The 11,328-nt window shown below is 50.9% G+C and overlaps 1 protein-coding gene across 8 annotated transcripts in view; it reads left to right on the top strand.

The window, feature by feature from the left end:
- Nucleotides 1-11,328, top strand: part of LOC106036846 (cryptochrome DASH-like) — a 31,844-nt gene extending 20,516 nt beyond the window's left edge. For 3 of the 8 annotated variants that reach the window (XM_048062433.2, XM_066991422.1, XM_066991423.1), the window contains 7 exons: nt 525-614; nt 2,670-2,749; nt 4,078-4,137; nt 5,083-5,240; nt 8,388-8,507; nt 9,475-9,651; nt 10,613-11,328. In XM_048062433.2, the coding sequence (XP_047918390.1) occupies nt 525-614; nt 2,670-2,749; nt 4,078-4,137; nt 5,083-5,240; nt 8,388-8,507; nt 9,475-9,651; nt 10,613-10,720 (793 nt within the window). In that variant the 3' untranslated portion in view covers nt 10,721-11,328. The other 5 variants (XM_066991424.1, XM_066991429.1, XM_066991426.1 and 2 more) reach the window with 5 other exon arrangements.

Below are 11,328 nucleotides of genomic sequence, written 5' to 3' on the forward strand. Positions count from 1 at the left end.
TTTCATTCCCTAGTTTTCCTACCCTGCCTGAGATTTTCAGCAAGTCACTTGCCTTCTGTGGTTCCTCAAATGAGACACTTGGGTGCTGCAGCAGTAGGAGCCCTGGACGTTGTGATAAATAGGTGTGTAGGAGAAGGAGGGCCGCTGGCCCGCCGAGGCAGATGATGAAGAGGTTTGAGATCCATTTCTGGGTTTGTCGTTGGTGCACTAAGTCACCAGCTGATAAGTCTTCTAGGCAAAAGTGTCAAACTTCTGTCAAGTGATTTATCTTGGTAGCTTTGGGGCTCCCGGAACAGTCAGACGCTGTGAAGGGGAGGATTTTCATTTTCATTTTCACTCGGAGTTGCAAAAAAAGTCATACCACTTGAGTGAAGCCGTTTGGGAAGTCGGTGGCATGACTGCAAACTGTGCCAAGGTTTTTCAGGCTCTGAGCACAAAACTGCCCCTCCACGCCCTCTGTGGAGACATCGAGCTGTGAGGCATTGCCCTGCACTGCACTCCAGACATCTTCCTTCTGCTTTCAGGCTGGCGCTAGGCTGCATTTCACCTCGATACATCTACGAGCAAATACGGAAGTATGAAAAAGAGAGAACAGCAAATCATAGCACATACTGGTATGACCCTGCGTGATCGCTGTGGTGTGTTTTTTCTGAAAAGGAAGCTGGCATCTCACGCACAGGAGAGAGTGATTTGTTAACTTTCTTCTTAATTGATGTCTGTTTTTCCTGTGCCTGCTGTCTGGTTCCTCTGGGGCGCACCGCACTTCTGTTTCAGTATGGATTTATTAGTCTGCCTTTGACATCCAGAGGCTTTAGGCATTTTATAAGTGAAGATTATTAATGCTACTTGTCATGCCTATTGGTGGGGAATTGCTGCTCATAATTTTTAAGATTGATATCTGTAAATCAGCACCATCCCTCTCTGTACTGTTATAATGGGCTAGACGAGAAGGAAGAAGAACGATTTGCACATAAAAGCCAAAGGGTTTCTCATGCCGAAGGTAGGAGCGGGGTTTCACCCAAAAGGCTCGGGTGCTGTGCGACTCGCACGGATCACACGGTGCCAGAAGGACCTCTGGCCATGGCCCAGCAAAGGGCCCTGCGCTTGCTCAGCTGTCTGGCCATGACCACAACGCCTTAGAAAAGGGGAAGAAGGGACGTGGAAGTGGGCTTAATGCACCCAGCCTTGTGATCCCTGCTCTTCTTCACCCCACCACTCGCGTGCCTGCAGGTGGTACTGAAGGAGTCTGCGCTGCTGGGGGGCGGCTGGGGTCAGTGAATCTCTCTCTGGGTTGACCTCGAGCTCGCTCGTGTGTGCTGAGCTGCCCAGACAGGGTGAGACGGAGCCTTGGCACAGCTGAAGAACATCCCCTCTGGTAGCTGTGTTGGGGGCAGAGGCTGGGACAGCCTGCTAGTGCCGGTCACAGTGATGGCAGTGAGCTGGGTGTCCACATGCTCGGGTTTGTAGGTAGCCGGCAACGTGACCAAAACCCCAAGAGATCGCGCAGACTTCAACAGGGAGCTCTCACAAAGAAGCAGATTCATGCTAGAGCCTAATGCTAGACCTGGGTGGAAAGAACCCCAAAACAGAAAGACCGTGCAAACCGTAGAATTGTGTTTTTGCACTGCTTTGTTACATTTGCAGCATGTCAAACAGCACAGTGCCTGGGGAAGAACAGCCAGAAAATTGCCAGCAGTTCTGGCCAAAATACTCAATTAAAATTCAAACGACAGATACACCGTTGACCTCTTGCTTGCTTATGTCTGTGTTTTTCTTTGTTTGTTTTCTTCTTCAAAATGAATTAGGAAAGGAAGTTTCAAGAGAGGACCACACTCATGTTTCTCCCTGCCTGCCTGCAGCCGGGGTATCATGGTGATCTGAGTATTTTAAAGTGATAAATAACAGTAAAAATGCAGCTGTCAAGCTCCTAGACGCTGGCTTCAGTTGCACGGTGAAGCCCAGGTCACGGTGGCTGCACACGACAAGCTCACAGAATCTCAACGTCACGACAGTAGTTTGTAGTGTGTGGGGCAGTGTCCTGTTTTGTAGTCAGGATTTCCAGAAAGCTCTTAGAAGTTGAAACGTCAGCTGAACAGAATATTTCCCATGTGCCAGAGAGCTGAAGCGAGTCTCAGAGGATGAGGTGTCATCATTTTATGAGTGCTTTTTATATCAAAAGTGCTTTAATATAAAACTGTCTGTTTTCTGCAGGCCTAGCACTTGATCTCATGAGCTAGACCCCTGTAAGCCCACTTTTGAGAGGTGCCCGTAAGTCCCTTACAAAGGCTGTTGCTTAAATCAATGCAAAGCTCTTGGGAACGCGCTGGCGTGCTTGCTCATGCAGAAGTGTGAAGCTGAATCAAGTCCTCACACTGCTCTTTGTGGAATTACATCCCAGGAAGGGTGGATCAGAGGGGGGTTTCCTGAAATTCTGCTCTTACACAGGGGCTAGGAAAAGCTTCCCAAGTGATTCGTGCAGTTTGCTTTCACTGCAGCCACCCATGTGCGAGCTAGATAAGTAGGCTTAGGGCAAGAATTGGCAAGTGATGTGAAAATGCTCACTGTAAAGAAACCTCACGGCGTTAATGATGGGTGCTACAGAAACAAAATCCCAATTCAGTAGTTTTCTCTCTTCACCAGGGAAATAAACGCATGGCTTTGTGTTTTAGGGTCCTGTTTGAACTACTGTGGCGGGATTACTTTCGATTCGTGGCCCTGAAGTACGGCAGAAGGATTTTCTCAGTAAGAGGTGCGTACGGATCACTGTATCTGGGGAGGAATGGAGCAGTCTTAAAACGGGGAAAAGTAAGAGAAGAGGTGTTAGGCATTGTGATGTACAACACTCTTCTTACAGTGCTTGTGTCACTGCCCTGGGATGTTCCTATGAGTTACTTTTTGCACAGAAGTGCCTTAACACCACGATCCTGGGTGCTGTGAAGACCCAGAGTTTTGCCTCAAATCTCATTAAATACATGGAACAGTATTAACACACATTAGTGGCAAACAGCAGCCCAACGAGAGTAAAACTGCTGTTTCCAGAGACCCTCTACCTTTGGAGAGAATCCAGGCTTCAAGGCTTGCCAGAGTTCCCCAGAAAGTCTGGGACAGAGCAGGAACCGACCCAGCAGTGTGAATCCCAAGACACTAGATATTTTCTGCCGGGCACTGCATAGGAATCAGAGAGAGGTTCAGCTCCAGCCCCAGTCCCTTACGTGCAGCTGCCTGCACATGAAACGGGAGCCTGAACTCCCAGCGCAGCAACAGACACCTAGTCAGGAAACCCTACAGCTGGTGTCAGTGTTGGCTGAGCTGTTCTCCACGGGATTTAGCAGCCCACACCTAAGCATGCAGCACGTTTAGATGCCCTTGAGCATTCTGCCTAGCATCTAGTTATGGCTGCAGAGGGGCACGTGTCTCCCTCAGGGCCTGTGTCACATTCGCCAAGCCCAAGTGGCTGCTTCAAACGCCCCGTGGCATTTCAGATGGTACTGGGTGCCAGTGGTGGGCCTGAACTTAGATGTCTGGAGCCGGAGCTGAGTCCCTGCTGTCTCTGTTCCACTGTACAGAGCTGTAATTGCCATCGGACCCCTGCAGACTTAAAAGTCATCCTCCTTATCTGTTCCTGCCCAGCTGCAGGAGCAAAGTCTTACCAGGGGCTTCTGCAGAGTAATGCTGGGGTCAGTATCTGCTGCAGAAATGGATTTCACATACGCATTGTGCTGGAATAAAACCGAACAAGAAAATATTACCTTGGACCAGAGCATATCTCTAGCTGCATAGGAGGTCCGAGCCATTTTTAAGTTAAAAAACAGCAACACCAGCAAGCCAAATAATCAAAATTCAGAAGGCCTTGAGCATCATCTGCGTGCACCAGACACCCCTTTACTACACTTTATAGGATGAACAGATTATCTCTAAATCTTTGCAGAAGGAATGTGGTTTGCGATGACAGTCAGAGGGCTAGCTCCATCCTAATGGCTTCTGTCAACCAAGGTACCTCTGGCTGTCATCATTTCATTTTTAAATGCTTGTGTCAGCGTTTGTCTTCATAAGCACTTCATTTTTTTCCCTCAACAGGGCTTCAGAGTAAAGAGGTCCCCTGGAAAAAGGATCTTCAGCTCTTTGACTGCTGGAAAGGTCAGTAGAAACATCAGGTTTGGCTAGCTGTGCTCCTGGTTTCCACCTGTCCGCATGCTAACGTGAGCCCCAGTGCCAACTCAGATTTCTATGAGAGCTGTCAGCACCATCAGGCCCTGCCATCTGTAATCTCATCACCAAACAAGAACGGAACCCTGTGTGAGTGCAGGAGACTTGCCTTCCTTCCGAGACTGAGCGCCACACAGGAGCAGGCCCACAGGATATCACGAATGTCCAGGTTCTGTCTGTCACAGCCTGTCAGATGTTCTTCCAGTCGGTTTTGGTTAGAAGGGTAAAGCAGCCTTAGACTAAATCTCACCTTGTGTTGTGCCACACAGCCTTTTAATACACTTCCTTTTTTTTTTTAACTTTTATTTCGTTGTCACATGAATAGCAAAGATAGTGTCTCAAAATAAAACTCAGAGAGACCAACAGGTTAAAGTATCAGAACCAGTGAAATGCACATCTATGTACCTTTCTTCACATTAGTGCCATGTGTCCATTTGCACACAGTTACAGACATTTTTTTTCCTTAACAATAGACAAAGCTCTCTGCTTTTCAGGTGCTAATCCTCGTGGACTTGTCCCATACATCCCTCTCTGCTATTCATTGTTTCTCAACATTTTTTTTTGTTCTTGGCCTGTTGTCTGTGCATTTATTTTGCTTGAATTCCACCTGATGCACTGGTTTTCCATTCTGAAGTTTTTCTGTACCTTTTTTTTTTCTTTTTCCAAAAATTCTCATTTTAATTTTCCATTCAGTTTGCTTTCCAGTGGCGCTTGCAGCTGAATGTCAGGAAATCTCCCCAGCATAAAGTTCTCTCCCTGCTGCCGTACGCCGGCACTGCCTAACCTGCTCGGATGGCTGCGAACGCACGCGCGCAGGTCGGTTACGAGTGCCCCAATAATGTCGTCACATCCCAGCAGTGTCTTTTGTCTCTGCAGAGGGCAAAACGGGGGTTCCTTTTGTCGATGCCAACATGCGAGAGCTGGCTGCGACGGGCTTTATGTCTAACAGAGGGCGGCAGAACGTCGCCAGCTTTCTCACCAAGGACCTGGGTCTGGACTGGAGGATGGGGGCAGAATGGTTCGAACACCTGCTGGTAAGACTGAAGGCTGGAGTTGTTTGTGCTCCGCCCTGCGGGGCAGATGGGAGGGCAGCTCTGCCTGATCAGGGTGCAGAATGATCCCTGATTTTCAGGGGAACATCACTGCGCGTGTATAGTGCTTGTATTGTGTCTTTCTCAAAGCTCACATAAGAAAAAGGAGTTGTGCCACAGTGAAACTGCCATCAACCAAGATGTAGCTAGGAAGTTTGCAGTGATACTTTTGGTCCTTTTCGTGTAGAGTTTTAGCCAGAAATCTGTCATACTCGAGAAAACTTTCAAGCACAGATAACATTAACATAGATAATGTTAACAATACTAATTTGCTCGCCCCAGAGGCTGGGGAGGAGGACAGCCCAGAAATAGAACAGAAAAATAAATGTGTTCTGGCCACTGAAGCCGGTGTTGGCACAGCGTCTTTGCATTGATCTGGACAGAGAAGTCATGCAGTCAGGAGCAGGCAAGCACGGACAATAGCTGGCTCAGCTTCCACGGGGCTCCACCCTGGCTGGAGGCATCTCTCTTCGTTCTGGTGAGTCACCGGCCTCCCTGCCAACGGGAGCACCCTTCCCCTCGTGCCAGTCAGCAGTCACAGTCTCGGTTAAATGGCCGGGTTGCTCTTCTCTCCTTGGCCCCCACAGCTTCTTTCCAGGAAGGTCTGGACAGGCTGACGGGCTGCAGGTCAGAGGCGTGGGCAGGAGTGCAGCGCCGTGTCCTGGCGTGGTTGCCTTTATCTCTGGTGATTCGGGTGGGGGTGCCATCAGTAGCTCCAAGCTGAGCTGTGAAAACGGGCTGAGGAGATGGGTCCGTGTTCGTTCCTCGCCAGACTGAAGGGTACAGAGTGAGACAGACACGATAGCAACAGCAGCCTTCATTAGAGATCTTGTCTGGGAGATAGAAGAGGCTACGGATATTCAGGAGACTTTCCGCTCACGAGCGTGGTTGGAGGTACAACGAAACCATCACTTCCCTAACACTTCAGATTAAAAGAGCCTTTTTTTTATTAATGTAACTTTTCCGCGCTTCCTTGGAGCTGGGCTCTGGAATGGCTCTGGCAGCGGAGATCTGCATTTCAGTGCCGATGATTTAACTCCTGTAGCTTGGATGCCTTGTGTGTGACGCGTACTGGCTGCCCAGAAGAATGGTTTGGCACCGCTGAGGTGCGCCCGCACGCACAAACGTATTTACCCATGCTGGCTGCGCAGAGTGAGTCACTGGGACCGTTCTGAACGGCTCTTCATGCCTGGCGTTTGGTGGCATCTCTCAGCTGTGGCTTACACAGGTGACTGCGCTCCGCAGAGGCCAGCTTGCTTCATGTCAGGACAAGCCTCTTGCTCAAAGCTCGCAGCGATTAAGAGGATGAAGAGTTAGGAATCAGGAACCAAGGTGCTGCTCTGACAGGCAGGCAGAGCTTAGTTCTCTGCAGTCAGGTTCAGGGCCATGGGAGACTCCAGGTCCTGTTCCCCAGCTGAAGAAGACCTGGAAGGTCTCACCCTAGATAGATGTTCCCTGGGTTATTACCTTTATTCCTGCGGTCATGAATGTTAACGGGAAGCAGGGTTTGGTACTCTCCCCTAGCTCTGTCATCTCGGGAGGCCCCAGACACTGATTGCCGCTGTAGATTAGCCTGGCGCAGAGTGATCCTTGTGTCCTGTCCCTTCCTTTCAGCCCGTGTCACACCGGTGTATTGCTAGAGAGCTTCTTCCACCTGCTGGCACCTCCAGACTAAGACAGAGAAGACAGTTTGATGGGGGAGATCCAGCTAGAGAAGGGTAGAGGCTAGCACGGAACTGAAACTGGGGGCACTGTCCAACAAAAAGGGAAAACATTGCCTTTTCCGTTTCTGGTGCTTTCATCGAAGGCCCCCAGAGCGTGCACATGCTTGGGAAGAAGAAAGTGTTTGTCATCCACACACACAGGCAGGGAGACGAAGACAAGCTCTCTGCAACCCGCTGAAGCCAGGGGAAAGGCCACGCACTGCTGGTGTCCTTACAGAGGCTATCTCAGCTATGATTTAATTCTCAGGGCCAGGCCCCGGGGAAAGGGAGAGAAACAAACAGAAGAGAATTCCAGGAAGGGGCAAGGCTGAGGGGGAAATGAGCCTGCCTCCTCCAGCCCCCCTGGGTTTGCCCTCACCTCCCACACACGCTTTCCTGCACGTTAATGGCTCGGTCAAGCCTCTGCTGGCGTCTTTCTCCCCATCCTTATCTTACAGGTGCTGTTGGTGAGGGGTAGGTGCACAGGGAGCACAGCTGGCTGTTGAGCCTGTCCCCAGCTCTCAGCTGGCTTTGCAGAGAACTGGGAAGGGAACTCGGCACAGCCACAGCCCTGTGCCTGCTGCCACCTGGGCACGTTGAGCTTCCCACCTAGAGGAGCGGCCGAGATCTTGGAAGCATCACCGCGTGGACTGATCGTTGCTGCAGCCGCAGCGCAGAGGGAGCAGAAGAGCGCGGAACCTGCTCCGTGACGTGTCTTTGCAAACTCTTCCCGCTGCCGCTGCCAGCGCGGTGCTTTCGCAACGCGGACACCTCTCGTAGGAACGCGTGGGGATCCCACGCCCCATTCCCTATCGCTGCCACTCCCCGCTTGACGTAGGTGTGGGCTGCCCTGAACTGGAAAGCTTCTCATGGTGGATTTAAGCTACCCTGTGCAGCCCGAGGGCATTCAGGCAGGACCGTGTCCTGACCTCATCCGTGCCTCTTTCAGGAGCCTTGCTCCATTTTACACAAGCATCCTTGAGAGCTTTTTGTTTAGATGTAGAATAATCTGACCGTGTGCAGCCTACCGAGTACGTCACGAGGGCTCTGGTGTTTCCCGTAGCAGAGCACCTCTCTCTGCCAAGTCGCTGTGAGTTGGGGCTCATTGCCCACCAAAATTCAAGTGTAGCAAGGAAACAACTGCTGCGTTTGCGCTGGTTGCATCTTCCTACACTCTGTGTGGTCGCTCCCTTCCCTCAGACGTTTCTCCAGTCTGCCTAATGGGATCTGCAGAGATGATTTCGCTAGTCTGTGGTCTCCGGGTAACTGGCCAGGAAGAACTTCTGGAGTGTTTGAAATGTTCTGGGCTACTGCTTCTTGGAACGCGAGCACTCCAAGGCTAGGGGAGTTGTGATGAAGCTTTCTCTTTCCTTCTCCTGTTCTCAAGGTTGATTACGACGTTTGCAGCAATTACGGCAACTGGTTGTACAGCGCTGGCGTTGGCAATGACCCAAGGGACAACAGGAAGTTCAACATGATTAAACAAGGCCTGGACTACGATGGCAACGTAAGTCGTCTGCGGCTGCCTTGCAGTGAATAGCGCAGAAAAGCATATGTTAATAGTTGCAGGGAGCGGAGATCGATGTGCTGTGTGGGTACTGCTGCAGGAGCAGTCCTTCGGTCGCTCTGCCAGCAGGCGGGCAGGTTCCTCCTCCTCCTCGTACAGGAAAACCTGACGTTTGCAATCTGCTGCTGTCCCCAGCGCGGCCGGTGCTGCGTACGCCCGCCCTGCGGTTTGGTTTCGTCAGCATTTCTTCCGGGTGACGGCCGCGTCCCATTGGTGTCGCACACCTGCTTCCTCGAGCACCGAGCAGCTTCTTGGAGGACTCAGAAGTGACCGGAGAGCCTGAGCTGCTCACTTGGCACCTCAGGAGATGCTGGACAGTAGATGAAACCTCTGGCTTCTCTGACTCCAAGTGGTGGGAGCACAGAGTGCCCTTTCCAATTGCTTAGGTGTTGCTGAAGTACTGGGCTACCTGCTTCCACCCTGTTCCTTAGCTTGGCGAGTTGGCAGCGTTCCTTTTTACCGCTGTAGCTGGAAGAATTTAGCAAAAATCACCATTTTTCCTAGCAGGGGACGCAGCAGGATAGTTAATGGGAGAGATCCCGGGGCTCGTTTAGCCAGGCACAGAGGTGTGCAGCTAAGCTAGCCGTCCTAGCTTCTGTCAGTCACTGGAAAGAAAAATGGACTTTTGGGGAGTGATTTCACCTTGCCATGCCTTAAAAGGCCAGGTGAGCCCCCCAAAATACCTTTGTCTCCTTCCACTGCCCGCAGAGTGAGCTTGGGGAGCCCCAGCACTTGTGTCTTTGCATTCCAGGCACTAATTCTGGGTAGCGGGTTTAACAGGAGGGGTCGAGAGCTAACTGATGCTGTCACGCACCAGCTTCTTTCCCTGGAAATCAGGCTTTTCTTTCACGAAGACCCCTACACACACCGATCGCTGCTGAATGGACCCTGTCCCTTCTGTTTGCAGGGAGATTACGTCCGGCTGTGGGTGCCAGAGCTACGGGGCATTGAGGGAGCAGCTGCCCACACCCCGTGGGCACTGAGCAGTGCCGCGCTCTCCCAGGCGGGTGTAACTCTGGGCGAGACCTACCCGCAGCCAGTCGTGACGGCCCCGGAGTGGAGCAGGCACATCAGCCAGAGGCCTGTGAGTACTGGGAAGGTTGGGACGGGGCGGGGAGGTGTTTTTGCAGCTCTCTCCCTCTGTAGGAGAGGCCGCGAGTTCTGCTCTTCTTTCTCAGGTACAAAGGGAAACGATTGCTTTAGTGCAAAGTGCCGCTACCTCACAGCAGGGGATGGTCCAGCTCCGCACAGGGGCTGTGCCGCCAGGGTTATTTAGCCGTGTCTGTCAGAGTAAGCTAAACATACCTGAGGTACAAGCCTGATAGGGCCAGTGTTGGAAGGGAAGGAAGTGAATGTAACCAGTGCTTGCGTGTTTCAAGGGGGTTTCGGCATTTCTGCCTTCCCCCGTGCCTCCTCCTGAGGAAGGGATACTTCGTGGAGGCACAAATTCAGTTGTCAGACAATGTTCAGTGAAGAATAATGAACCGTGTATCCATTTCACATTTTAATTCCAAGGTACTGAAACAAATTTGCCAGGCCAGATTCTTCTGACACCAGTGGAAGATCTTGCTGAAGCAGACTTCTGCTTCCAGCCATGCTGTCGAAAGGCCCAGATTATTACTCTTGTGTTTAAAAGTGTATCTGAAATCAGAAAAAGAACTCCACGAAGGAACACCTTGGTGAGGCACAGGTTTGGGGCAGTGATGGAGCTTGAATTAAAAAAGCTCCTCAGGAAGGAGTTCCATTTTGACCCACTTCCCAGCTCACCTGGGAAGCTCACCAGCACTGCCCCGCGTTACTGAGGCCTGGGGAAGAACTTCTAGATTCAGTATGGGTGGGAAATACAAGCCCGTAACTTACAAGAAACTCTCATTTCCTAAGTCCAGGACTAGAACCGTGCCTGTCAGGCCTCCCCTCCTTCTTGCCCCATATCTGGGGGGCAAAGGAGCCACGTGCACATTTTTCTTTCTAACACTGCGTGTAAAGGCTGCTTTGTGCCCAGACCAGCATCAGGAAATGTCTCAGCGCTCGTCTTTCGTTTGCAGCAGGGAAGAAGCCCCCATCCCAGGGGCAGGAGAGGACCTGCTCGCACCCCGGCGCAGCACAAGGACAGAGGGATAGATTTCTACTTTTCTCGCAAGAAAGATGTGTGATGAAGGCGATCCACGTGCAGCCTGGAGAAGAGTTCACTGGGAGCTTTTGCTGCTGAATATTCAGATTTAATGCCCTATCTCTTTGAGCTAAGCCAACGCTAGGAGTCTGGCCTCGCGGAAGTAATAGGGATCTGCCTCTTTGGTGTTCCCAAGGACAGGGTCTGCAAGCAGATATTTGGAGGTTGTGTTCTAGCACTGATTATGGTGCTTGGATCCTTTCTCACTTAAGCCGCTGCTGTGAGGTTGTAGGCAGTTAGTGTGTCGCTCTCCAGGAGTGCTGGGGGTCTGATTCCCGTAGACACGTGTCACTCTTAACTCTGTAAAGTGCTTTTGTTGAAGGGGACTGTCAAACTAATGTTAACTAACCAAAACGGTACCGCCTTTCCATTTTGAACAAGTGTTGCTGCTTTTCCAGTGCCTCTCGCTTGGCACTGTTGCTTACAGCTGTTACAAGCTCAATTTCTACCTCTTTTTACAAACTGGAGCAGATGGTTTATGCAGCAGGTATTCAGAAAGAACTCTTTATCGTGAATTTTCTTATGCTAATTTTTCATTCTTAAAGCTTTTAAACTACTGCTCATTATGCAATTAAAAAATTTGCTGCTGAA

This window comes from Anser cygnoides, chromosome 2 (assembly GCF_040182565.1).
Source record: "Anser cygnoides isolate HZ-2024a breed goose chromosome 2, Taihu_goose_T2T_genome, whole genome shotgun sequence".
NCBI classification, from domain to species: Eukaryota; Metazoa; Chordata; class Aves; order Anseriformes; family Anatidae; genus Anser; species Anser cygnoides.